The sequence below is a fragment of the Kogia breviceps genome, chromosome 13 (genome assembly GCF_026419965.1).
Source record: "Kogia breviceps isolate mKogBre1 chromosome 13, mKogBre1 haplotype 1, whole genome shotgun sequence".
Lineage (NCBI taxonomy): Eukaryota > Metazoa > Chordata > Mammalia > Artiodactyla > Physeteridae > Kogia > Kogia breviceps.
Window position 1 is genome coordinate 82,809,422 of NC_081322.1, and position 27,790 is coordinate 82,837,211.

Below are 27,790 nucleotides of genomic sequence, written 5' to 3' on the forward strand. Positions count from 1 at the left end.
GGGGAGTGGGACCCGGGTCGGTGGTGTCCCAGAGCTCACGTGCCGACCTGCGTTCACTCTCCATCCTGTCTCTCCTCCCCCAGGTGCCCTCTGTTAAAACTACCTCTGCGCGGTCAGGCCAGGTGTTGAAGCTCCCACTAGTTTTAAAACCGGTGTTCTGGGCTTCCCTGGTGGCGCAGTGGTTGAGAATCCGCCTGCCAATGCAGGAGACACGGGTTCGTGCCCTGGTCCGGGAAGATCCCACATGCCGCGGAGCAACTAAGCCCGTGAGCCATGGCCGCTAGGCCTGCGCATCCGGAGCCTGTGCTCCGCAATGGGAGAGGCCACAACAGTGAGAGGCCCGCATACCGCAAAAAAAAAAAAAAAAACCGGTGTTCTTTCGCCCAGAAAGGAAGGCACCTTAAATCCATCACTACCGTGTGATGATGGGGGTTGTCCTACCACCTGGGAACAAAGATGTGGGTGTGTTCTTGATGATGGGATGGGCCCAGAGCTAGAATATTTTCATGCGCGAGGAGGAATGGAGACGTGTGGCGGCATCTTGTCTTTCTGCCCTGGGGGTGGGGTCCGGAGTGCTGGGACTGCTTGTCGGTGTTTTTCTGAAGCTGGTTCTGTGTTAAGTGCCAGCGCAAGAGGGGTGTGGTCTAACGCCGGAAGTAGTGCTTTTAGCACGCATTAAGTAAAGTGAAGGGTAATCGTTGCTTAGCTTCCGTCAGGTCCTGGGCACTGTTACGAGTTGTCTTTACATAGAGATATTGGCTGAATTGGTGATTCTCAGCAATCTGGACGCAGGCAGAGAGGCTTGTATACATTTAATCTCGCTGTAGCCAGTGCTCCCTGCAGTGGCTGAAATAGCCTGCTACTTTCTTCTGCTTTTGTCAGTAGAATAATGGAGCGTAACCAATTTGCTGGTGATCAATATCTGGAAACAGATGAGTTCTTCACCCGGTACATTTTTTTCCTTTGGAGATTAAAGGATAGAGTTTCAGCTCAGCATTATAACTCCCAGGCTCATGTAATTCCTGAAGTTCAGGGAACCTTCAGGTCTAATGTTCAGGTCCTCCACTGCAGAATTACTAATGCATGTGTGATCTGAGCGTGATCTAGCCGCATGGAAAGCTACCCTGTAAGGGAGCAGGCCGGTGAGAAATGGAAAGGGCCAGTAGCATCGCCTGGGGCCAGCCCTGCCAGGCCAGGGTAGAGTTACTCAGATAAAGGGCAGCATCTGATAACTGCCGCCCTCACCCTCGTGATGCTCGCGACCGTACTTCTTGTCCTTTTAGACGTCCCTGGCACTAGAGTGTCAGCAGGGGCCTGCAGACAGATGAGGAGTTGGTACAGCCTGAAAGAAATGTGTGTGGGGTAGGGAGGAGATACATTCTTTAACTTGTAAAGGATGGTCTGTGTCCGTGCAGGTGCCGTCACCCTGGAAGTTTGTGGAGGCGGGGTGTGTGTGTGTGTGTGTGTGTGTGTGTGTGTGTGTGTGTGTGTGTGTGTGTGTGTGTGTGTGTGTGTGTGTGTGTGTGTGTGTGTGTGTGTGGACTCCCTGACACGTTTAAGAACACAGTGGTGTAGGGCCGGGACCAGCTATGAGTTCAGGTCAAGTCTTGACTTGCATTGTCAAGTGCAGGACCGCCTAGTGCAGCCAGCGAGGGCTTTGGGCTGCAGCTGGTTCATTTCATGTCCTCCAGTCCCTTTCCAGTCGCTGTCTGCTACTTCACCCGTTGACAGGGTGACGGTAGAGGGCTCCCGGGAAGGTCTTAGTTGAATCCCAGAGCCCATTTGCTTCTGTTCCTAAAATGGGTGGGGGGGGACCACTGGGCTTTTTGGGGAGGTCGGTCAGGTTGTGGGATTTCCATCCACCTGCGCCCTCCTCCTCGGGGGCAGCGGGGCAGCGGGGCAGCGGGGCAAGGCTGTGAGCGCCGGCGGCCTGCGGGGCGGGGGCGGGGGCGGGGGCGGCTCGGCCAGGCTGGGCGAGGGGCAGGGGCCGCTCGAGCCCGCTGTGGCCCTTCGCTCTGGCTGGTGTCGGGTCTCAGGCAGCCGGATCCCGTTACCCGGCCCCAGGACATTCGGTTTCATTGAAGAATACCTCTCCCTTTCTGTCTCCTCGCGGTGCAGACGATTTACATGGATGACGGAGTGTCGTCTTTTGTTCAGATCAGAGGCTCCGTTCCGCTGTTTTGGGAGCAGCCCGGGCTTCAGGTAGGTAATAAAAAAGCCTGTCCACCTGTGTCATTGCTCTCTCGCTCTTCTCTTCTAAGTGGCTGTGAGTTGCTTCTTTTAGTCATATTTCTTTCATGGCACAGTTTCTGGTCTTTTCCCTACAGCCCAGTTGGATTGAGCTGAGTTGTCACAGTGTGTGTGCATGTGTGTGTGTGTGGGGGGGTGTCGTACACAGAGACGTATACGCTTTGTGATTTTCCGATCCCGAGCTCACTGATGACACGGGTGGGGTGGAAGCTCTTTGCAGGGAAGTGGACCGTATCCTGTGATCGCAGTTACACCCAAGTTCAGTGTGTTGAGAGCACGGCCTACGATGTCTTTAGAGAGTTGCGACTCCCCCGGAAAGCTTTGAAAGGTTTTGGGGGCCCCAGCGGCCGTGCGGCAGGTCCGGCGTTTGGAGGTGCTTGTTGTGGGACCACGTGTGAACTGCACGGAGCTTTCATGTGATTTCTAAAAATACTCCTTGCCGTCCCAACAGGGCACTGGCCGGTGCCAGAGGTATTTGGTCTTCTGTCTCCTGGGACGAGTTCAGGGTGTGGGTCCAAGAGCACATCTGTCGTCAGTGGAGGAGCACACTGCTTCCCTACCTGGGAGGGTCGCGGCCGAGGGCACCCGAGCTTCCTCCACACCGATCCCGGTCTTCCCGCCTGGCTGGAGGGGACGTTGGTGCCCTCAAGACACCCCTGTGCCCGGGCCTGTGTCACTTTGGCTCTTCTTCCCGAGCGCTCCGTGTGACGGTGGCTGGGTCACCAGCCAGTGGCTAAAGAGGCCCAGGGCCACCTGCCAGGCTCTTGGAGTGTTTGACGCTCTGAGTCTCACCCGCCCTTGACTTGACCCAGCCTCAGCCTTGGGCACTTTGTCCTCATGCTGTCGTGGTGCAGTTGGAAGCCGTGGAAAGGAACCTTGTCAGCCCTTAGGCGAGACGGCTGGATGAGTGTCTCAGTTGTGTGGGCAAAAGCTCTATTAACATTCAGAGTTTCCAAGAGAAAGGAACAGCTAAGACGTGTGCAGCCGCTGATGGCATTAAGCGGAGGCGGAGAGGCACGCTCCTGAGGACGGGTGGAGAACTCCTCTGGAGGCCGTCCCAAGAGCTTTGTTTTTAAACAGCTCCATCGAGGTATGATCTGCATACGTAAACCTCACCCATATAAAGTGTACAATTCTGTGGTTTTTAATGCATTCACAGAGTTGTGTAACCGTCACCATAATCTAACTTGAGAGCATTTTCATCGCCACTAAGAAAACCACGGACCCGTCAGCGGTCACTCTCCGTTCCCTGCTGGCCCTCCCCGAGGCCTGGGCAACTGCTCTACTTTCTGTCTCTATAATTTGCCTATTCTGGACATTCTAAAAGGGGTTTTGAAACTTGATTTTCTTTAGACTTGGAGTTTTCCTTTGATTTGTAAGAAACCCCGAAACCGGGAGATGGTCAGGATGGAGTATTAGAATTTGGGAAGGACCCTTTGAAATTCCTCTGTTTTACCCTCTCACTCAGTTTGGGATGGCTCCATTATTATTATTATTATTAATTAGCTAGTTTCTCCTTGCTGTGCATGCAGTCTGTCTCTACAGGGTGTTCCAGGGGACGTGCCACACAAAGTCTGAGTTCTCAGACCTTCAGGAACCTTCGCGGTTCCCCCTTGCTCATTTCGTCTTCTCCAGGGCCTTCCTTTGGCCATTTCTGTCTTCTTTCTAGGACTCTCCACACTCTGGTCTCCCTCTTCTAAAAACAAAACAAAACCTGTCAGTCCCCTCTTTAATTTTGGTCTCCAGCGTGACTCCCCTTGTGCTCCAGAGGCAGCCTGACCCTGCACTGGAACAACTGTCCCCCAGTCTGACTTGGGTCAGCATCCGTGGACCTTGGGTGGCTTGCTTTTCTGTAGCTGTAGCATCTTTTAGACTCAGAACGCTTGTTAAGGCTCTTCCACAGCCTCCGTGGTTTCTTCAAAATAAGTTTCCAAAGGCTTTAGCATTCATGAATCTTAAGGATTCGCTGACCTTTGGGTTTAATACCCGTGTTTATCCTCTAAATACTATCCATCATCAAAGAGAGATGAGGTCATCTTCCTAGGGCACAGGAGGGCAACGTTCAGTCACCCTACCCGAACTATCAATTGCAAGCCTGAAGATCAATCGTGGTTCTTTTTCTCTATTTTGAAAAATTCCCCCTCCTTCTTCACTTAGGTTAGACGAAAAGCGCAAAGATTTGGGGGTAAATAGCTTGCTTTTTAGGTTGCAGTGTTGTGCCTTCGCCCTTTTGCAGTTACCCCAAGGGAATGGATGAGCCCCGCCGGGGCTGGGGCACAGGGGTGCGCGGAGAGGACCGTGGGGTGATGATTGTCTGCACGTTATCACGGGCACAGTGCCTTCATTACAAACTCCTGGATCCCGGCTGCGTTCCCAGCAACCATGTACCTTTAGCAGTTCATCTTTATCTTGTTCATAGGTTGTGCAGATTATAAATAGCCTTAGTTTACCCTCCTGTAAAATGGGATTGACAGTACCAACCTCGTAGGGTTAGGGAGAGGATTAAATACCATAGTATGTACTAGAAGTTAGCACAGTATCTAGAATCTAAAAAGTACTAAAAATGGTGGCTGTTAATGGCATTAATAACGTAAGTTAGAGCATCTAAGAGTCAAAAAGCACAAGTCGCATTTGCATCAGGAGAAGCACGGCTCTTTGCGTCCTGCGAGCGGAGCAGGAGTTTCCCGTGAAGGCCCCGTGAGGACACCATGCGGTGCAGTGACAGTGTCCTCACCTTTTTGCGCTCACGTGCAGCACAAGCACCGGTTTCCTGGGCTCCTCCGCTTCCCGGCCCTCGTACACACCCGGGGGGAAGCCTGTATTCATCCCAAGCACCTGGTACGTGCAGGCACCTGACATCAGGTGTCGCCCCCGACTTCGGGGTGGAGGGGACAGCACGTGACAGTGTCGTACGAATAGAGCTGGGAGAGAGGAAGGCTGAGATCCCGGCGGCAGCTCTGGGGACGGACAGTCCACTGAGGCTGCAGGGGTGGGTGTCTGGACCGACCTGGGAGGGATCGGGTGGAATCACCCAGGCCAGGAAGGCAGCCTGCAGAGGGAGCCACGGATGCAGGTGTTGCAACCTCTGCGTCGGAGCACATCTGGGGCCCTGTGCTGGCTCCGCTGCCTGCAGCCTGGGCGTGGGGGACGGGGGATGTGGTGAAAGGGGAGGCTGGGGAGGCCGGCGAGGCCCAGATGAGCGTGGGCTTTGTATGTTACGCTAAGGAGTTTGAATTTTACCCCAGTGGTGCCCAAACTGCTACGCGTTAGAATCACCTGGGCAGCTCATAAAATTCCTGGCACTCGGGGTGCGTGCCGTCGCAGTTACGTCAGCGCGTCTGCAGGTGGGAGCAGGCCTCAGTACTGTTTTGAAGACCCTTAGGTGACCCCAGTGTGCAGGAGGCTTGGGAATCACTCAAGGTGATGCTGGTAAAACAGTTGTTTTAGGGCCAGGAGCGAGCAGTTCTGGTTTGTAGCATTTGCCCATTTCTGTGGTGTAAATACTCCCATCAGAGCTGATTTCAAGCCAACAGCTTGAACTCGGAGCTGGGGAGAGGTGTGCATACCGTGGCTTGTGAGCTGGAAGGAGCTGGCTCTGCACGCTCTGGACGCTGCACTAAAGGGTTCGAGAGGTAGGTGGTGAGGCCTAAGTAAGCTTCGGAGTTTGGAGGAAGGAGATGAAAGGTAAGGACACCAGGTAGGATGGTGGCATGGATCCAGAGCAGAGACGCTGGCGGCTTTAACTAGGGGAGGGCGTGGATCCAGAGCAGAGATGCTGGCGGCTTTAACTAGGGGAGGCCGTGGAGGGGGAGGGAGAGGTTCGGAGATGCCATCTGTGGCCCCAGGACCCTCTCAAGTGCTCAGGGAGGCTCTGCGTGGACTCAGCCAGGCATTATTCTTTCAGGCACTCCCTCAGGCTCGGCCTGGAGTCTTCAGGATTGAACCCCTGACTTCAGGGACCAGACAGGAGTGAGTGACCGAGTGTCCACCTGGCGGGGGGAGGAGGCGGGGTGAAGGAGGAGGAGGGAGGCTAAAAAAAGCAGCGCGGTCAGCTCCTGTGTGCCGGGCCAGCAGTGGTTTCATTTCAGCCCCACGTGAAGCTGCTCCCCGAGGCTCTGACAGACCGTGGCCTCAGGACTAGGTGACACCAGAGAGGAGAGCCTCAGGTCAGCGTCAGGACGTGCGACCTTAGGCAGCTGGGCTAACGGGGGTGTCGAGCTGATGGAGGAATGACCTCCCGGAGAGTGTCCAAGGCCCCCCTTCTGTCCACGCCCCGTCCACTTAGGAGGTGGGGGGACATGGCTGTGAGCAGGGCGCCCCGTGTGCGGGTGTGGACACAGACCCCCGGGCTGCTCTCGTCCCGCTGCCTCGTGCCCTCACAGGCATCCAAAGGGAACGAGGGTGTTGAGTAGGTAGAAACCAGCACTTCGCAGACTTTAGCGCGGGGCGGGGGGGGGGGGGGCGGGGCGTGTGTGTGCACATGTGAATCACCTTGTGCAGGAGTCACCTGGGGACTTGTTAAAACACAGATTCCTGGCCCCACCCCCGGAGACCTTCATTCCGTAGGTCCGAGGTGGGCCCTCAAATCTGCGTTTCTAACAAGCTCTCAGGGCACACGGGTGCTGCCGGTCCGGGGACCACACTTTGAGAACCACTGGAGTCAGGGATCCTTTCCGCCCGTTTACTGCCCTGGTCATTCATTGTGGGTGGTGCCCTCAGTGTCATCAGCGGTGGCGTTGGGCTCACTGCTGTGGGGCTGGGAACCTGCCTACAAGGGTCCTGCCTCGCCCCGTCCACACGGAAAGTGGGTGAGGGAGAAAGGGCAGAGGATCCGATGGGCCGCGCGCTGTCCCGGGGCCGGGCCGCGTGCTCTCCTGCTGGGGCTGCTGCTTCCTGCCTGGCCCCCAGCTTCCCCAAGTCCCGCTGGTGCAGCGGAGGGCCTGCTGCGCCTCTCACCCCGTTACGCTGCCGGCTCTCAGTCTGAAGGGGCACGGTTTCCATCACATTAACTTGCACTTGTCGTGCAGACTCGTTAGAAACGCTTAAGTGTGTTTCGGGGTCTTTGCACAGCGACCCAGTTGGTGGTTGTCAGCCGGGGACGGGAATTCAGGGTCTCCCCTCCCTTTGCCATCTCCAGAGCACCCAGTGCCACGTGGACCCGAGGTGTCGGGCTCGCTAACTCAGGCCTGTACGGGTTATGCAGTGCGTAACAGGACTTAGGTAGTTTTTAATCACAGGAGAAGTTTAGAGCCAGAGATCAAGCTTCTGAGCCCTGAACCATTTTCTGATTCTCTTACTTGCTCCCATGAGAGTGAGTTTAAAAACAGCCGTGGCTTCTCCCTGAAGCCAGGGGGGATTTCTTGTGATGACTGACTGACAGACGTGGAGCAAGCGGCCCCCGGGGCTCAGGGACCCCTCAGAGGGTGGCTGGAGGAGCACGGACTCGCTTTCCACCGGCACCTTCCTTGTAAGTTCAGAGGAAAGACAGGAGCTGACTTGCCTTGGGTGCAGGACATGGCCGTCTTCTGGGAACTCAGGGGCTGTGATGGTTTTGGGGGTTAAGTAAGTGGCATTTCGTCAGCCAGGTGTCAATGGCCATCAGGAAAGGAGGGCAGAATACACACAAAATGAAGGTGTTTGGGTTGAGCCTTTCTTAGGAACACCGACGGTTAAGAGCAAGATGCCTCCTTTTCTGTGCCTTACTTTACTGACTCATTTCCTTCGTGACCAAGGTCTCCTAGGACCAAAAGGGACTACAGACTTTATTTGTAGAGTCATTTATATGGACAGACCTAATCCCAGTAATTTCTAAATCTATTGCTGAGACACTGGTTTTCTAGATGGGTACTTTCCTCACGTATGGAGAGGGACAGATGGATTATCTGCGATGTTAAGGGTCATAAAATCATGCTTCTCACATGTTCAGTAATATCTACATCTGATGATATGGATGAATCCAAGGACACCACTTTTACAACCTTCAATACCAAGCAAAACTGAGCAGTACATTTGAAGAAACTTTTTATCTTGAAATAATTTCAGACCTACAGAAAAGTTGTAGGAACAGCGGAAAGGACTCTTACACATCATTACCTGGATCCACTAAATGTTAACATCTTGCCACGCACACCTATGCTTTATTTATTTCTGAATCACTTGAGAGTAGGTTGCATACACCTATTTCGTCTATTTACTTGTTATTGTTTCAGAATGTTTTCCCGAGGAGCAAATACATTCTCTTACATCACCACAGGGTAGGTACACGTTCGGGAAATTTAACGTGGACACAGGACTTTAATCACATCTGCAGCCCATATTCCAGGTTTATCAACTTTCTCAGTAATTAGTGTCCATCGTGGCTCCTTTCCCCCTTCAGTCCAGGATCCAGGCCAGCATCACATCCTGCATTTAGTTCTCACATTTCCAATCTCCTTTAATCTGGACCAGTTCCTCTGCCTTTGTCTTTCCTGACGTTGATGTTTTTGGAGAACGTAGGTCTTCTTTTTCTGTAAATTGAATGTTTCCTCATTTGGGAGTTTCCTGGTGTTTCATTTCGATCAGGCTCAGAGGTCCTTCCCATCTGGCAGCCCCCAGTGGCCCTCTTCCCCTCATTGGTGATGTTAGTTTTGATAACTTGGGCAAGATGTTCTTCCGTTTCTCCACTTATGCTTAACATGTTTTCCTTTTCAACTAACAAGTGATTTATGGAGACACTTTGAGACCATGCACATATCCTACTCCTCATCAAGTTTTCCCCCAAGATTTATGGCCAATGGGTGATTTTTTGCTGAACAATTTTTTACTATGATTGATATAAGATAATGGTTTTCCACCTCTCCCTCCATGTTTATCAGTTGGTATTTTCTGTGAGGAAGAACCCTCTCTTCTCCCTGGCCCACACGCGCCCCCCCGGCTAGCCAGCTACCCAGGCAGCCACCTACCCATCCACCTGTCCATCCACTCATCCAGCCACCCATCCAACTCTCATCTGTATAGATTCATGGATTCCTATTTTATTCATCAGGTTATAATCCACTGCTGTCCTTACATTAGTTATTTGTTTATTTATTAACATCTCTATTGGAGTGTAATTGCTTTACAATGGTGTGTTAGTTTCTGCTTTATAAGAAAGTGAATCAGTTATACATATACATATGTCCCCATATCTCTTCCCTCTTGCGTCTCCCTCCCTCCCACCCTCCCCATGTCCTTACATTATTCAATGTTCAGATTGTCTCAGATCTGTCCAGAGAGAGTCCCCTCAGGCAATAACAATAAGTAGCTTTAAGTTTGTTTTTTAAGCTTCCAGTGTTAAATAGGTGGTTCTAAACCGTAAGGCAAAGTCGTTTGCAGGTAGTTATGACAGCTCAGATTTTAGGGGCAGTCAAGATCCCTGGAGTTGCAGAAGAGGCTGCAAGCGGTTTCTTTCTCCCGGTTGGCTTGGCCTCACCTCTGCACCACAGAAGGGTTTGTGGATCTGATGTGGGCCTCATGGTCTTACCCTGAAGTTTGTCTTCTGTTTGGAGAAGAACCCAGACGGCGTGGTCCATGCTGCAGTTAGGACGGGGCTGAAGCTGAGCCAGACTCAGGCTGCAGGACCTGCGTTGAGGGCCCGGCCATCCTGAGCTGTCGGTGGGCCACGGAGGGGCCGAGTGGCTGCTGCTCGGGGCCTGGCTGGCAGCAAGAGGGCGAGGGGAAAGGCCATCGTGTCCTGGGTTCGCAGGATGGGAGGAGTCACCGGTGTCCTTTCTCTTTCATTTAGGTGGGTTCCCATCATCTGAGACTCAACAGAGGCCTGGAAGCCAACGCCCCTGCTTTCGACAGGTAGGGTCGTCCGGCTGCATCCTAAGGCTGCTGTCCTTTCTCCCATCAGACAGTAGTACAGGAGCCAGGGTGCCATGGGAAACGGGAGACCCCAAATCTGGAATCTGAATCTGCCTTTTACTTTGGTTCTTTTTACGAAAAGGCAGCTTACAAAATGGAATTTTTACTTGCTCTCAGGTTTCCCTGAATGTCCATTCATAAATGCTCAGGTAACACTTTGCAATTATTTTATCTTATCAGTTCCTTCTGCACTGAAGCTTTATCTATTTGTCCTGGTTAATAAGGCATCCTCTAAACCATAGGATATTTCTAAGCTGGTTTGTTTGTGTTTTTAAGGTAACATATTCCCAGGCTTTAAAAAATCACAGTGTGGGGCTTCCCTGGTGGCGCAGGGGTTGAGAGTCCGCCTGCCGATGCAGGGGACACGGGTTCGTGCCCCGGTCTGGGAAGATCCCACGTGCCGCGGAGCGGCTGGACCCGTGAGCCATGGCTGCTGAGCCCGTGCTCCACAACGGGAGAGGCCACAGCAGTGAGAGGCCAGCGTACCGCAAAAAAAAAAAAGTCACAGTATGGAAAAGTATAAAGGAAGAAGTAGAAGTACCCTAACTCCCAATTCCCACTGTTAGTTAGTTTTCTATATATCATTCTAGAAAAAATTCTGGCTTATACATAGTTCTTTTTTTTTTTTTTTTTTTTTTTTTGCTTCATTGGGTCTTTGTTGCTGTGCGTGGACTTTCTCCAGTTGAGGCGAGCGGGGGCTACTCCTCGTTGTGGTGCACGGGCTTCTCATTGTGGTGGCTTCTCTTGTTGCGGAACACAGGCTCAAGGCGCACTGGCTTTAGTAGTTGTGGCGTGTGGGCTCAGTAGTTGTGGCTCGCAGGCTCTAGAGCGCAGGCTCGGTAGTCATGACGCATGGGCTTAGTCACTCCGCAGTATGTGGGATCTTCCCGGACCAGGGCTCGAACCCGTGTCCCCTGCATTGGCAGACAGATTCTTAACCACTGCGCCACCAAGGAAGTCCTCAAAGTAATGTTTTTAAATGTTTGAGTCATTCTAGCCGAAGCTTCATTTGGACTTTAAATTTGCTTGCAGCCTTCTTATTTACCTTAAGATTGGTGACACCAGCCCACCTGTGCCCCCCTAATTAGCATGTTACACACGGGGCACACTCAGCGCTGAGCAGCTCAGACTCCCCACCTGAGCAGGGCCTGCTCTGTCTGCACCTGTCAGACCTCAGGCCGGGATGCACCTTGTCCGGGGAGGAGGAACCAGAAGAGCCCAGAGGGGCCAGACCACGCCTGTTGGCTGCCACATAGCATGGCTCCAGGGGCCGTGCACAGCCTACCGGCTGTGGGGAGGCCCTGATCTCCCAGATTTGATCCAGCCCTGCATCCTCCCCCTGGGAGGGACTGCAGACAGGGCACGGCTGCCAGGAGCATGGCTCTGGGGGACTCCTTCACGGGGGCGGAGCCCTCGGGCGGCTCATCTTCAGCTGTCTGCAGAGGGACATAAACTGCCCACTTCAGGATCCACATTCCTCTCTGCAGTGCTGTCCGTCCGAGTTAGTGAGAGAGTCCCTTTTTCTCTTATTGGGCTAAAAATGGTTCTTTTGTGATAATTAACTTTAAAAAATCCCATTTATGAGACAAACATGTTATTGTAGAAATTTGGAAAATACAAAAAATGTTTAAAGAAGGAAAGAACTTAAAATCACAAAATTCTACCACTTTTAACATTGTGGTGTGTTATTTTTTTTCTCGTTTTAGACGTTAAGATTGCAGTATTACTTTTACATTTGCTTTTTGCATTGTGTATTTTCCCCTTTAAAAAAAACTACATTTAAATATTTCTAACAGTATTAAAATTATAAAGTTACTTTTCAAAAGCTGCTGGTAAAAGACAAATATTAGAGTCTCTCCCTGCTATTTCAGTATATGTATTTAAAACTAGTCCCTGGTACACACAGAATTTTCCTAAAGACTGAAATTTCATTATGCCTTCTGGTTGAGGTTCAACATCATGAAATGCAGCACTTAGATGAAAAAATTGGGCCCTGAGGTTGATGCCTCTCCTACCAGGTTTTCTAGTTCTGAGAAGGTACCAAGTGAAGTGGATTAACTTCAGAGATACGCACGTCACGTTTATAAGGCTCTGTTAATGAAAGGCCAGATTAGCTGTTCTGGATTTAATGGAGGACTTTACAGAAAGTCCAGCATATCCTCCACCTGATACCACGTGTGTTTAGAAGTCTGATGTGCTGTGTACTCTTGGCCAGTGCCTTTCGTGGGGAACAGCTCATCCAGGACCCCCAGCGCCTGGCAGGTCCCCTCGAGGCCGGGGCCGTCAGTGTGTGTCGCGGGGACGTGGCATCATACGCGGCCCGGCTCTGTTGCAGGCACATGGTGCTTCTCAAGGAGCAGTACGGGAAGCAAGTGGTCGTGAACCTGCTGGGGGGCAGAGGTGGAGAGGAGGTGCTCAACAGAGCCTTCAAGGTAACTGGCTTCCCCGCCGGGGGGGGAGGGGGGCGGGGCGGGGAGTGAGGGAGCCGAGGGGCCCCTGCTCAGGGCGGGCTTCCATGGGCACTGGGAACAACAGCCCTGCTTTCCCCGTGTTGGGGGAGACTTTTTCCATCAGAGCTTCAGCATGAGGTGATTTGGGCTACTGACAAACGCAGTTTAATTTTTGTAAAGCAGTGGTTGGGAGAATTTGCTCAAAAGGAAAACGAAGCCTCTCCCACCTCCAGCTGCATCTCCTCCACTGCTCCCCCCCGGGGCATCGACCTCTCGGGGTGACCGGGCCTTTCCCTGGCTCTCTTGGACGGGCACACACACGCGTGAACGCGCACACGCATGCGCACACGCACACGTGTGTTTGGGCTTCACCCCGTGCATCCCTGACCTGCTTAGGGAGCCGGAGTTCCCTCTCCCTTGTTGGTCTGGCCCAGCTGCTGGCCAGCACCTTCTGGCACGTTCACACAGACACCCGCAGGGCACTTGTGCCTAAGTGGCTCTTCAGAGCCGCTGCTCGGTTTAAGGCAAGCAACCCTAGGTAATTTCCTCCTGTGAACTTGGAGCCTTCAAGTCATCCATCCTTGTCTGGGCTGCCCCTGAGAGCTGCTCCCTGCGTCCAGCTTTCTGTGGGCTCCCCGCGGCTTCCGGCACACGTTCCAGGGAGATGCCTGGAGAAACCCTGGACGGGGAGGGAGCAGTGAGCAGAAGACTCCGCCCACCTCGCCTGCATCTCTCTGTTCCCGGGCTTCCACGTGTATTCGGTCTACTGGAGACCAAGCCGCAGAATGAGCTGTGGGCTGTGGGCCTCCAGAGTCCTTTCCCAGCAGCCCATGTTCCTTCCTGAATGGGGAAAAAAACCCTGTGTTGTTCAGAGCTCAAGGAAGCCCCTTACGGAGAGAGTTTGAAGTCACACCTCACTTCCCGGGAAGAGTGTTCCCTGTGGTCCTGGCCCCTGGCCGGCAGAAGCTGAATCCTGGGTGCTCAGCTCCCTCTGTTTAGGAAAGCCATGTGCTGGGAGCTGAGACTTTCTGGAGGCCAGTTTCACTTGGCCAGACCTGCTTTTCCTGTTTGGTCTGTTGCTATTGGCAACAAGCTTGAGAAGCATCTCCACTGCCACCCATCTTGGCAGCTGTGTTGGCAGCTTATTTTAAGGAAGAAGAAGGAAAAAAAAAAAAACCGTTGAAGAATCTGTCCCTTTTATGCCTTGATTTTGGGGAGAAGGTGTCCTCAGCACGGCCCCGTCAGCTGGTGGGCCCCTGCGCAGGAAAGGCAGGAGAGGACTGCAGGCCTCTGGCCCAGCAGGGGAGACCAGACTCCCGGGCAGGTAGGAGGTAAGAGGTGGACCTTAGCTGGAGAGACCTGGGTCGCGGTCCCAACTGGGGTGCCCCATAGAAGGGGTTCCCGCAGACTGTCAGCTCTGCCATGCTGAGGTCCATGCATAGGCAGCCAGCCTGTGACCCGTGGTTTTCAGGCCACAGGGGACAAGGCACTTACTCCAGATCATGAAGTGTGAATGCTTCAGCTTGGGTGACTACTTCCCAACAAGACCTTCGCGATGACGGCAGCTGCGCGTTGATTTGCCTTCTAGCGCAGGAGGGACGGGCACTCAGAGTCCTTGGGACCAGATGGCCCGAAGCCCTTCTAGTCCTTCAGAGTCACTAGACTCTGACTGGGCAAATGCTGGACACGTCTGACCTGAAGCCGCACAGGAGGGTGTGGTTGGCGGCCCCACGCTGGGTGCCCTGGGAAGGCAGTGCTTCATCCTTTGCCCCGGGGCTGCCTGGTGAGAGTGCTGAGGAGTTGCTGGCTGAGGCTCCTTGTGTGGAAGCCAGACCTCTGCCAGGGCACCACGCCTGCCCGGCACCCCCCCCCCCACGCCCGCCGCCGTGCTTCCTCCCGTCTGGCTCCGCCTTCAGTCCAGCTCACATGCTGGACCCGGGCCCGAGTGGGCCCCGAGCCCCTGTCTCCCCGACCCTGGAGTTTGACTGGGCTGTGCCTCCCCTCACCGGGCGGCCTGGAGGACTTGCCGAGGGACTCGGCTGCTTCTGAGCACACCCTCCCGGAGTCTTGGCTTGTCAGGATGGGACTGGTTACCAGGGCAACAGGAGCTGGATTATGAGCTCCGCAGCCTGCTGCGCTGCCCTGTACCTGGTGCGCCTGTGGCACTCGGGTGCCCGCAGAACAGAGCGGTCCTTCCCCGTGGGCGTCTCCAGAGGGCCCTCTGGGAGGGGATGTTGGTGCGGGGCCCTGGGCCGCCCCGGGGAGCCACACCCACTCTGGCTGTCTTTTGTCCAAGGTGGGCCTTCTGCCCTCCTGCAGGCGAGATGCTCTTTGTGGTTTTGTCCTCAGGGCCTTTGTTCTGTGCTGCCCTTTCTGGGTCGGGGCTGGTAAACCACCGGGTCCACCGTAAGCCTTCCAACTAAGCCCCGCACCATGTCGAGTGAGGCAGTTGGCCGCTCAGATGCCCTGCCACCCTCTCCCTTCCCTCCCCTTTCAGAAGCTGCTCTGGGCTTCTTGCCACGCCGGCGACACGCCTATGATCAACTTTGACTTCCATCAGTTTGCCAAAGGCGGGAAGCTAGAGAAATTGGAGAACCTGCTGAGGCCACAGTTGAAGCTGCACTGGGATGACTTTGATGTGTTTGCCAGGGGCAAGAATGTAAGTCCACGGTGAGTCTCGCCTGCATCTTGTCCTCCCGCCGGGTGAGCTGCCGAGTGGCCGGGGCTCTGCCGGGAGCGTGCCCTCCCTCGCTGCTCCTACGCTGGCCGTTTCTGGGGCCGCAGGCTCGGTGATATCGGGCACCTTGGGTTCTGGCCTTCTCCTTTCCCCTTCCCACAATCGGAGGTGCTTGTGAATTTTGTGAGCAGATGATAAGTCGTGATTTTCTGGCAAAATGTACTGATGGCGGGGACCGGGTTAAACGGTGGAGCCATGGTGACCGTAGAACTGATCATCCGAGCCGTGATGAAAATGAGAAAGAGTGAAGGGGGAGCAGCTGGCATAAACCCGATCGCCTAACGGAACTGGGATGTGGCCCCCCTGCTCAGGGGAGGAGAAGGAAGTCCAGCTTCCGCAACTCGGTACAGCTGGCGCTCCTCGTTCACAGATTCCACATTTGCACAGTTGCCCACTTGCTCAAGTTTATTTGTGACCCCAGAATCAAACCCTTGGAGCATTCATCAGACCTGCTCAGGGCAGGGAGAAATTCGAGGCGCCTGCCGTGCGTGTTCCCGGCTGCGGTGGAGCCGGGCCCCACTCGGCCTTCTTGTTGCAGCTCACCCTGCAAACAGGTGTTCCCGCGCCATCTGCTTGGTGCCACGTCTGCACTTTTTTGTGCATCTTGTCGGAGATTTCACTGTTTAAAATGCCCCCCAGGTGTGGCGCTAAGTGCTGTCCAGGGTCCTAAGCCCAAGAAGGGTGTGACGTGCCTCACGGAGAGAGTACGTGTGTTCGAGAAGTTTTGTTCAGGCACGAGTTACAGCGCTGATGGCCAAGGCGTCATCGTGGATGAATCAACAATGTATATTACATTAGGTGTCTTTAAACAGAGACGCACATAAAACAAGGTTATATATTGATCAGTTGGTGAAAATACGTGAGCAGAGGCTCACGGGAACATAGCCCCCCAGGAGCGGTGACTCGGCGTTTGCTGCTTTGCTAACAAGTTCAATTCGCTAACGGTTCACCCAACTTTCTAGAACGTAACTGTGGTGATAACGGGATTTGACTGTATTTATAAGGGCCGTGGTGCGCAGGCCGCCGAGAGCGCGCCCTGGGCTTGGCCACCACTCCAGCAGTGCTGGGACCCACCGCGCCGTGTACGTCGCGGAGCCCCCGCTGGGGTTTCCGTGGCAAAGACAAACAGCTTAGGATCCACCCGGCTGAGTAACTCTGGTGGCTCTGGGCTGCCCGGTGGGCTCTAGTTGGCAGGCGGCCTCCCAGGGAGGAGGTGAGGGGTTCTTTCTCGGGACGAGGTTCCTGGGGGGCCTGCAGTCACGTGGGCGGCTGTGCCACGGCCCGTGCGCCTCTTCCAGCAGGACTTGTAACTTGTGTGTGTTGTTTCCCGAAGTTTTCAGAAGGGCACTTTGCGGATGAACTGTCTCGACTGCCTGGACCGAACCAACACGGTGCAGAGCTTCATCGCCCTCGAGGTCTGTCTCTCGGGCCGTCTGTGTCCTGTCCTGTGCCTTCAGGGGGACGGGCTGGGCTCGGCACCCTTGTCGGCAAGATGAGGGAGGCCTCACTGGGCTGACGTTCCCACTGCGGGGAGGGGACAGTGGTGGGTCCGGCATCTAGAGAGAGGTCTCCCTGGGTGGCTGGCTTGCTGATGCCGCGATATGCCTTTGGCCTATCACGGGCACGCTTTCCCACACTCTTTGGAATGCACCCCAGACATGGTGCCCCAAAGGTGCTACCGTGGCCCAAAGGAGAAACAGTAGCTGTGTGTAGTGATTATTGTGAACGTTCCCTTAGAGGAAGGCAGGGTGAGATCGCCCGAGATGAGGCTGGGTTTGAAGCCTGTGGTCTGCTGCCCGGGTGGCCTCTCCTGGCTCACCGCTGGGAGGAGGAGTGGGGTCCTCACTGCCTGCCGTCCATCCCTTGCTGTCCTGTTTGCGGGTAGTATGGGGGAGGGCGGGGGGAGGGCGTCCGAGGAGGGCTGGGTGAAGTATAGATAAAGCTGGGTGAGGTATAGAAGCCCCGTTCTCTGCTGCGAGGGTGCCTTGTCCTCTGGGGGCCCCAGAGTCACCCACAGCAATCCTCTGGGTAGGAACTCACGGGGTTGGTGCCCGGTGGTGTCCCCTGGGCGTCTGTGGGGCAGCTTCCGGGTGAGGAGCTGGTGACCACCGTCCCCTCCTCGCCCAGGTCCTCCACTTGCAGCTCGAGAGCCTAGGGCTGAATTCAAAGCCCATTGCCGACCGCTTCGTGGAGTCCTTCAAAGCCATGTGGTCTCTGAACGGGCACAGCCTGAGCAAGATGTTCACGGGCAGCCGGGCCCTGGAAGGGAAGGCCAAGGTAGGGGCGGGCCGCGGGGGGCGGGGGGCGGGGGTGCCCGTACGGCCCCTCTCACGGCCTGTCGTCCGGCCCGTGGCAGGTGGGGAAGCTGAAGGACGGGGCCCGGTCTGTGTCTCGCACAATCCAGTCCACCTTCTTCGACGGGGCGAAGCAGGACGCCATCAGGCTGCTGCTGGTCGGCGATGTCTACGCTGAGGAGGCTGCGGACAGAGGAAGGGTGCTGCTGGACAAGCAGGCCCTGCTGGGTGAGGGGCTCCCGCTCTGCCTGGGGGGGGGCGTCCGGCTGCCCTGCCGTCCAGAGGGCGGTGGTTGGGGGCTGCTCGCCGGCCTTCCCGCCCCTCACGTCATCCACATGGTGGGTGGCAGGCACCCCCCTGGGCTGCGGGACGGTGGGAGGGAGCTTCTGTGCTCGGATCTGATCCTCGACTGTTCTCGAAGCGTCCGCGTCTCTGAGTGTTAACCCATCCAGGGATCTTTCTCGGCGTGAGGGCGCTCTTGGTCCTGTTGCCAACTCTCATTTGTGGGGAGTCTTCCATGAGGGTGGCTCCTGTTTCTGTGGCGGCCCCAGCGGGATCAGTCTCGTGGTCTGACCAGCCGATCTGAGCAGCCTGCCGCTGTGTGTCGTATTTTAGGAGACGCTCAGCCGGGTGCAGCCACACGAGGAGGCAGAGGAGAGGCTCAGGAAAAAACAGAGTTAATACACTCACAGGTCCTAGAGATGCCACTCGGGACCACATGGAAAACGCCAGGGTGGTCAGGAGGCAGAAGGGCACTTAGGCCACAGCCTTTATTGGGGTTTCCATAGGGAAGGCCGGGCAAGGTGTAGGACTGGCTAGCTTGAGGAACCGTGGGGGCTTTGGGCTAGGGCTGGGCTCTAGTTGGATGGGACCTGGTTCTAGGATGATTAAGGCAGAGGAACATCACTGCTGGGCTGTGCTGGCCAGAAGGAGATACGGCTCTGGGTGGCTTGTTTGCGTGTAACAGGCTCTGGCTGAGTCTGAGAGTTGGCTTAGCCCCGGGAGGGGCAGTCTCTCCCCAGCCAGAAGGTCAGACACCACAATATACCGAAGATAAAAATGTGTCCACAGTACCAGCTGTCACTGTGGTTCCCGGTGCTTTCTGGACTCGCGTGAGAGCGCCCTCTTCTACTTTCTTAATTTGCACCATTTCCAAACCGAGAGGCAGGGAGAGGTGGAGCCAGGGGTCCACTGGGGTCAGATCGACGTCTTTGAGTGTTAACTCATCCAGGAATCTTTCTCACCTTGAGAGCGTTCTTGTTCCCGTTGCCAGGTATCATTCGTGGGGAGTCTTCCATGAGGGTGGCCTCCCGTTTCTGTTCTGGCCCCAGGACCCTGTGGAACTCTCCCATGGATGAGGACACCTTCCGCTCCCAGGGGCGGGACTGTCATGATTTCCTCAATAGCCAGAGGTTTCTTTTCTTCTTTCTTCTTTACTTGAGATATCTTTGATGTATAGCATTGCGTGAGTTTCAGGTACACAACATGACAACTTGATATTTGTATTTGTTTCAAAATCGTTCCCACAGTACATTCCGTTAACAGCACCACCACACATAGGGACAGTTTTTCCCCTCGTGACGAGAACTTTTAAGAACTACTCTCTTAGCACCTTTCAAATATACAACACGGTATTGTTAACGGTAGTCACGACGCTCTACGTTATATTCCCGGGACTTATTGAACAGGAAGTTTCTACCTTTTGACCACCTTCACCCACCTCGCCACACCCACACCCCAACCTCTGACAACTGGTCTCTGTATCTGTGAGTTCATTGTGTGTGTGTGTGTGTGTGTGTGTGTGTGTGTGTGTGTGTGTGTGTGTAAGATTCCACATATAAGTGAGCTAGAGGTTTCTTTGGGAAAATTTTAGTGGCATCTTATCCCGTAGAGCCTGTAAACATTATAAGGCTCATGGAAAAGAAGGGGAGGCCCAGCATTTTTCCTTATAAAAATGTATAACTCTTGGTTTAGAAATTTTTGCTGTTTTTGAAAAATTAGTTTGCCCATGCTTAAAATGACTTCATACCCCTTTTCCACTTTCTTTCTTCCATCATTGGGGGAACTCCTATTTGGCTTCTGGTAGCCAAGGTGACATTTGTGTCAACCCTGGAAACAAGGCCAGCTCAATAAATGTGGAAAGAAGCTCTGAGTAGTACAGTGAGTCTTATTTCATAGCAAAGTAAATGTGATAGATATTTGGGCTAAGTCCCTAGTTTAAAAAACGGACTGTATTTTGGCTATTTAGAGGATGGACTTGGCTCAAGAGTTATGATTTTTTAAAGGCTTAAGTCTGAGGTAAAACAAACAAAACATTTCAGGCATGCGGATTGGTAGGTGGAAAATGCAGAGATGGGTGTCAGACCCTTAAAGCTCCGTGTGTATATATTTAACATGGAAAGTCGCAGTGTCCCCTTGATTAAATCCCCACGGGATCGTGGCGTGACTGCTGAGGATGAGATTCCCTGTGATCTGATGTCACAGCCTCTGTGGCTCTGTTGGGGGAAGGGTGCGGAGGGGACGTTATGGCAGAAGTGCCACAGGAAAGTGTTTGGTTTTTAGCCTCTTGGCACCTTTATGAGGAGCATCCATTGGTCCATATAGATGGGATCGTGCACCCCCCTCTGACAGAGAGCCTGGCCATGTTTCTGGGGGGGGTGGGGGTGCGTGGGGACTGGGCTGCAAACATGGCCTTTCTGTGCCCCCAACAGTGACTCCCAGGATCCTGCGAGCCATGTCGGAGCGCCAGTCGGAGTTCACGAATTTCAAGCCGGTGCGCGTCACCGTGGGCACCTGGAATGTGAATGGAGGGAAGCAGTTCAGGAGCAACCTGCTGGGGACTGCCGAGCTGGCCGACTGGCTGCTGGACGCGCCCGTGTTTTCCGGAGTCTCTGGATCCCAGGGTGAGTGTGGCCAGGCCAGGACGACGGGTGCAGAGCCCCGGCCGCCGTCTCGCCTCGTCCGCAGGTGGACTTGGGAAGTTGGGTATTTGGCCTTCTCGCTCCTTGGAATGTTTAGAAAGCTCTGTGGAAGGTTAGACCACAGACATGGGTTTCTTTTTTTTTTTTTTTTTTTTTTTTGCCGCGGCTTGCGGGATCTTAGTTCCCCGACCAGGGATCGAACCCAGGCCCTCGGCAGCGAAAGTGTAGAGTCCTAACCACTGGACTACCAGGGAATTCCCTGTGTACCTTTTAAGAATAAAACAATTCCAAGGTTGACACCTCACCTGTTGTCTTCTATCGTGCAAGGTAATATTTAATGGCCTGAGAACTCAGGATTCAAACACGTACTTTTTCTCCAGTCAGCGTTTATGTAGGGGTTTTGCTTTTTGCCCCGCTCACCTGGATTCTGGAAAGACTCGTGGTCCGGTTTCCTGCATGTTGATGTGCGGTGGAGGGCGGGGTCAGCTCTGCTTACGTACCTTGATTGACAGCTGTCCGGGACGGTGCCCAGAGCCCCGTCCCCGCCCTCTGTGCGCCTTCCGCGTGTGGCAGGGGGTTGGGGGCAGGGTAGCTCGAGTACCTTGTTCGGAGTCACTGGGATGCTTCAGGCAGCTGAGCGTCAGGACACATCTGGAGGCAGGCAGCAGGTGGCTGCAGGGCTTCTCTTAACCTAAGACTCCCTGTTAAAGGGGGACAGAGAGAACGGATGAGCAACACTTCTGCTCACTGTGCTTCCTGTAAACCGGGCATTTCTGGGGCAGATTTCATCAGAGCGGGTCCCAAGCAGGGCTGGATGTCCCCTTCTCTGACCACCAGGACAGCAGTGCCCTGGGACAGGACCACGGTCAGACATGGTCCCCGCAAGGCTGGCCCAGCGCTGTGAAAAGTACTGAGGGACACGAACAAGTTTGAGCCAGTGCTGCCCCCTGGCAACTTAGGGTCTGGTTGTCAGGGGTGGGGGGCGGTGTCTGCTGCGTGTGGAAGTTATCGGTCCAGGCACTACACGTGTTCTCCGATTTATGCTTTACGACCACCCTGAGGTGGCCGCTACCGTCCCTTTTGCAGAGCAAGCGGCAGAGTTTGGAGAGGTTAGTGACGCGCCCAGGATGTAGGCAGGGAAAAGCCGTGGGCACAGTGGGAGCTGGAGGGAGGTCGGCGCGTGGAGCTCACCACGTGGTCTGGGGGGGGGGGTCACCCAGGCCGTGGGCCAGCACAGACCTCCGTGGGTCTGACTTGCTTCATCTCCTGCTTGTTCCGTAGATGACAGCAGCCCAGCCGACATATTTGCCGTGGGGTTTGAAGAGATGGTGGAACTGAGCGCGGGGAATATCGTCAACGCCAGGTGGGCGGCCAGGCGTGGCGGGCGGGGTCCTGAGCCGAGAGCCTCTGCCTTCGCTTCTGACTGCGCTCTGCGCTCCTCGCTCCTCGCTCCTCGCAGACACACGCCTCTCCCTTCCTCTCTCTGTGCTGGTTAAGGAAATAGAAGGAAGGGTGGGTTAGGCTCGGTACTCCATGGGTGCTGCTCCCCCGGCCACGTGTCCAGGCTGATTCAGGCTGCGAGCTGGCATGTGTGAGCCCCGAAGGCATGGGCCGGGCTGGGCGGGGGCTGACTCACGTTTCCTGTTTCCTGTGTGCGAGTGTAAGAAAGAAACGAGTACAAAGGGAAGAGAACCACTGGATTAACATTTGGTGTGAGGTCAGCTGGACTCTTTCTTTCCTAGTCCATTTCAAGGCACGTTCTGAACAAATAATAAAACCTGGTTCTTTGGAGGTCTTACGAGCAAGGCCGTGTGCTGGGGTTCAGGTGGCAGGGGTTGGGTGGGGCACATGTTTGATGTTTTCAGCACAACCAGAAACACGCGGAGAGCCCATTGCAGGGATTAAGGCTCACGTGGCACTAATGCAGGGGCGCAGAGAGCCAACGAAGGGCTAGAGGAGCTTATAGGTGGGAGAGCCTGCCTCCGGCTCCCGCTCAACAGATTCTTCCTTTTCTCCAGCACCACCAACAGGAAGATGTGGGGTGAACAGCTTCAGAAAGCCATCTCACGCTCTCATAGGTATATCCTCTTGACTTCGGCGCAGCTGGTGGGCGTCTGTCTTTACATCTTCGTACGTCCGTATCACGTCCCCTTCATCAGGTAAGAACATTCCGCTTACCAACATCTGGGGGAACACGGGATTGTTTCCTTCTGACTTCCTTCCCCCCACCCCCTTCCTACAACAGGAATCAGGACCTGCCGTTATTTTAGATAAATGTTAACAAAACCCCCAAGGAAAAACCAAGCTGAATAGTATATTGTCTAGCATTTTAAAAGCCACAATGGGAACCTTCTAGCTCAGGAAGCTGGACCCTTTTAGAAAGAGTGTTTCATGATCACTGTCACCCAGGCTCAGTTTTGCACAAGGAAAGGGACTCCTTGCTGAAATGTTAGACAGGAAACCTCTGACCAAGAGCTGGGTAACTCATCAGGAAATGCCAATTCTTTGGTCTCTTTTTAAAAGAATTCTAAATAAGATGTGTGGGCAGAAAGCCTCTGCCACTGTCACCCCATTATTAGGTCTCCAAAGTGACAGCTTTGTGAATGTCAGAAAGGAGAAAAGCTTAGGAAAAGAGTGTCTTTTAGGAAAGCCTGTGTGTGTGTGTGTGTGTGTGTGTGTGCGTGTGTGCGCGCGTGCATGTGCGCGTGGGGGTTTTAAGGTTTGGGAGGAACACCCATTGCTCCCTGGTCTCATTCATGTTGTCGGATCGTCCTCTGGTCGTTCTCTTTGCCGATACGAGACAAAGAGATACTTGGAGAGCAAGACTGTGCCCTGTGCTCATAATCCTCTTCTCTGACCTTTGGGAAATGTTAAAAGCTGTGTTCCCCAGTTGTCTGCTGTGACAGTCTGGCAGTGTCCACAGTGAGTGGGTAAAAGTCAGTTACGGTCAGAGTAAAGGGGAGGTTAGGGTAGAGGTCAGAGCTAGAACGTGAGGAAGGGAGAGATGCCGAGGGGCTCCGGATCTCCCAGGCGCCAACCCAGGCTCCCAACACCTGTGTCCCTTTAGCCTCAAGCTCGCACACTGTTGGCAGGTTATCCCCACACCTTGTCTGTTGGGTGACAGTCCCAGGGAGCGGGTGGAGGCTTCGGCCCCCCGTCCTGTGGACCTACGCACTCACCTGTGTACGTCGTAAGTTGGCATTTTAATGCCAGGCGTCTGCCTGGAAACCACCCGCGCAGCCCAGGACAGATAACCGGATGGTTCCTGTTTTTTAAAATGTGTTGATTACCTGATGGCACCCCCTGTACTTTGCCGAAGAGCCGTGTGGGATGGGGTCGGGGGCGGAGAAGTCCATGCTGCTTCTGCCGCAGCAGCGAGACCAGCAGCGGAGGGCCGGGGTGGAGGTGATTCAGCTCCACGCTGCTTTGTGGGGTGCTTATAGGAGCACCTCGGAGCTGGGGCCGTGGAGAGGATGCTCCAGCCCTCCCCCAGGGCAGCTGCCCACGGTGAGAGGAGGGTCAGGAGTGATTTGGCTGTGCGGCCTGGCCGCTGAAGATGGGAATGGACCAGCCTCTGAGCTGACGCTTTTGAGGCTCTCAGATCCGCAAGCCTCGTGCCGCCGCCCGGATCTTCTCTGTAGCAAAGCTGCTCGTGCTTTTCCTTCGGAGCCCCTGAGAGCCGCCCCCTCCCCCGCCGTGTGTATTCTCTGTTGCAGGGACGTGGCGATTGACACAGTGAAGACGGGCATGGGGGGAAAGGCGGGGAACAAGGGCGCCGTGGCCATCCGCTTCCAGTTCCACTGCAGCAGCTTCTGCTTCATATGCAGCCACCTGACGGCCGGGCAGTCCCAGGTGAAGGAGAGGAACGAGGACTACAGCGAAATCACCCAGAAGCTGAGCTTCCCCATGGTGAGCAGCGTGGCAGCGGCGTGCGAGGGCCTCCTGCTCGGGTCGGCCCCACGCACGCTTTTCCGAGCTGCTAACATGGGCAGGCGGTGGCGATACGCCCGTAGGAGGGTCCCCGGCCCTGGGGGCTCAGCCCTGGCGGCGGGGAAATGCCCAGGGGTGCTGCGGTGGCGGTGAGCAGGGAGTCCGGCGCGGGAGCGTTCCGCCTCCCGTATCTCCGTGCGTTTCCTGAATGTCCTGATGCGCCCTGCGTTTTCTTATTCTAATTCCACCGTGTGGAGTGGGGAAAGAAAACCAGTGCGTCCGTGCCTTGTCCAAGTTGGTGAAGAACACTTGAATCCAAGCAGTATCAGACTTGGTTTTCTTGAGACTCACACATACATTCTGTCGTGGCTCAGAAGAGAACACGCGTTTTTGAAACCAGTGAGTTCTTGGCTCAGGAGCTCTGGATCCGGGTATGGTCTCGCGGTTGCCAATCCCATGCGTCGTACCGCCCTCTAGTGGTGGTCCAGAGGTTTTCATTCTGAAGCCGGGGGATCTTTTCAGATTCAGATTTGAATGTGTTCCTTTCTGTGCAAAGATGACGGTCCCGCACACCTTCGGCCTGGTGCAGACCCCTGTTTCCCAGCAGTGAGAGGAGACTTTAGCCGTTCCCGCCACACATTCTCCCTGTGCCGGAGACAAGGTTGGCTGGGTCACGGAGCTCTTCCGTTGGAGGCCAGATCCCTTCAAAGTGACATTCTGTTCACTGGGCTGCCCTCAAGGCAGAAATTCCTTCGTTTTCATTAAGAAGTGCTGTAATCCTTGTTGGAGTTTTTATTTCTTGCATTAAAAAATAAATGAGGTGGGAAATTTGCAGTTGTAGTTTTCCAGATTATGTAGGGCTGATATTTTCTTTGTGTGTCTATGTAGTTAAAAAAGAAAAGTCCAACCCTTCTCACTTAAAAAGTGCTATTTCAAAGTAGCAAACATGGGACACATTTAAAATAATTAAAGGGCTTATACTATAGCTTTTTTCAACAGAAATATTGACGGCACCTATAAGTTAATACTCTGTACCTGTTCAGTAGAGTAACCACTAGCCACAAGTAGCTATTTAAATGTAAAATAAGTAGCATTAAATAAAACTAAAAATCCCTCGGTCACAGTGGCCACATTTCAAGTGTTCGATGGCTACATGTGGCTGGTGGCTCCTGTTTTGGACAGCACGGGTAGAGAACATTTCCATCACTACGGAGTGTTCTATCAGGCGGTGCTGCTCTGCACATTTTATTTTATTTGGCTGTGATAATTTCAGTCTTTTGTATAACGGAAACAGATTTTGGAGCCTGGCAGATCTGAGTTCATGTCTTGTCTTTATCATGTACTAGCGGTGTAACCTTCAGCAAAGTTTCTGAACTTTTTTTTTTTAATCTGTAAGAGAGCCATTAGTGTGTGCTCCACAGGGCTGCTGGGAGGACAGTGTGCCGCAGAACAGAGCTCAGCATTGTAGACAGCTGATACCCTGCTGCTCTTGTTGTTGTGTACCTGGGAAAGGGAGGGGAAGGCGCCACAGTTCTCCAGGGCTGCCGTGGGCAAGATGGGGGAGGGGGAGAGAGAGGTGGAGGATGACAGGATGAAAGTGTATGAAATCCACCAGGTTTTACGAAGTTGCCTGTCCTGAGCATTTATACTTACGTTCTTAAATCTCGTTCTCCTAACACTGAACGTTTGGGCAATTCTTCTTAGGACACAGACATAACGAAGCAGGGGTACATCCTGATGGATGAGATCCGCTTGGCAGAGTCAGTACCAATATTGGTACTCACGCTCCCTCTGCTAGAGTTGGAACTTTCTCCAAACCACTCGAAAACACTATTTAAAATTTAAAAATTAAGCCATGTGAAAGTGCCTCAGTAAGTTTATGGGATTAGTGAAAAATGAGATGCTCTAGCAGACTTTTCTTCTGAAGTAACATTTTAAGAAAAACACATCTGCTTATCATCCGTACCGTGAGTTTATTTTTCTCCCTTCTCCCACCTTCCTTGCAATGGGCCGAATCATCTTTTTTTTTTTTTTTTTTTTTTTTTTTATGACTTAGGGAAGAAACATTTTTTCTCACGATTATGTGTTTTGGTGCGGCGATTTCAACTACCGCATTGATCTCACCTACGAAGAAGTCTTCTATTTTGTTAAACGCCAAGACTGGAAGAAGCTCCTGGAATTTGATCAGCTACAGCTACAGAAATCAAGTGGAAAAGTAAGTTGTGCTTTTAAAGTAGTTTTTAACACCTGCTCCAACACGGAATAGCTTCTGCTAAATGTACACGCTAGCATTCACAAATTAAGCTTCATGCGTGAATTTAACTGATTCTGATAATGGTTAAAAACAGGTGTCTGGCATAAGAAGTTACAGAAACGTGAGCGTCCATCCACACTCACGTCCTGTTCCTCCTTTCGGTGGCCACGGTCAGGGTCTGTGTCTTCTCACGGCCAGGGGGGCCATTGCTCTATGAAAGGACACTGGACACACGTAAGCCACCGCAGGAGCTCAGGGCGACAGGAGCCTCTCTGCCCACGCTCTGTGGTTGGAGGGGGGGTCAGCTGTCCCTTCCTCCTTCGCACAAGCTGAGCCCTGGTCCAGCTGTGCTCAGTTTGAGTCCAGGCTGCTTCAGACAGCCCCATGTCAGCATCTGAGCACGTGGCCGGTGAGGCTGGTGGGTGTGATGTACGCAGTCCACGTGCCCTGTACTCAGGGTGACGCTCGTAGGGACGGCTGTATGTCAGGTACACTAAACCAGCAAGTGACACGCTAGATTCTGCTCAAAACATTTTATTTTGGTGATCTCTGTTTCTTGTTAGTGAACATACTAACAAATAAATTAATTTAATACACTAACGAGATCTAATACACTTTACACGCCAATTTGTACACATAATCCTCAAGACCATCCTACAGATTAGGTATCACACCCATTTTATAGATAAGGAGACTGAGGCCAAGGTCAAACAACGTGTCCAAGGTCACACAGTCAGTAAACAGAGGCATGACAGAGCTCAAGACTGTCACACTTCTGATGAGACTTCCCCTCCCTGACCTGGTGTTGGTCTCTTAGTGCCTCCTTAGGCCGTGATGTAATACGGAAGATTCAACTATAGAATCTGTCCTTAGTTCTTCAGGGTCACACTGGCTGGCCTCCACGTGACTCAAAACTTCTCTTCTCTTCCCCTGAAACTGTTTGTTGCTTTGGTGCCTGTTTGCATCCTAGCAGGACAGCCTGAGGGGAGGGAGGCACAGCTGAATTCCACTTACCTGGTGAAAATGCATCGGGTTAGATGGTGCAGGCAGGGGGGTTAAGGCTCCTCCTG

At 53.7% G+C, this 27,790-nt stretch overlaps 1 protein-coding gene across 10 annotated transcripts in view; it reads left to right on the top strand.

Moving 5' to 3' along the window:
- The window catches only part of SYNJ2 (synaptojanin 2), a 96,743-nt gene that overhangs the window by 51,127 nt on the left and 17,826 nt on the right, over positions 1–27,790 (top strand). For 6 of the 10 annotated variants that reach the window (XM_059083532.2, XM_067011086.1, XM_067011088.1 and 3 more), the window contains 12 exons: positions 2,119–2,202; positions 10,013–10,074; positions 12,470–12,566; positions 15,082–15,254; positions 16,655–16,736; positions 17,449–17,598; positions 17,678–17,843; positions 20,327–20,518; positions 21,818–21,899; positions 22,555–22,695; positions 24,253–24,445; positions 26,523–26,681. In XM_059083532.2, coding sequence (XP_058939515.1) covers positions 2,119–2,202; positions 10,013–10,074; positions 12,470–12,566; positions 15,082–15,254; positions 16,655–16,736; positions 17,449–17,598; positions 17,678–17,843; positions 20,327–20,518; positions 21,818–21,899; positions 22,555–22,695; positions 24,253–24,445; positions 26,523–26,681 — 1,581 coding nt within the window. Of the gene's footprint in view, positions 1–1,311; positions 1,363–2,118; positions 2,203–10,012; positions 10,075–12,469; positions 12,567–15,081; positions 15,255–16,654; positions 16,737–17,448; positions 17,599–17,677; positions 17,844–20,326; positions 20,519–21,817; positions 21,900–22,554; positions 22,696–24,252; positions 24,446–26,522; positions 26,682–27,790 lie in introns of those variants that run through there. The other 4 variants (XM_067011084.1, XM_067011087.1, XM_067011090.1 and 1 more) reach the window with 3 other exon arrangements.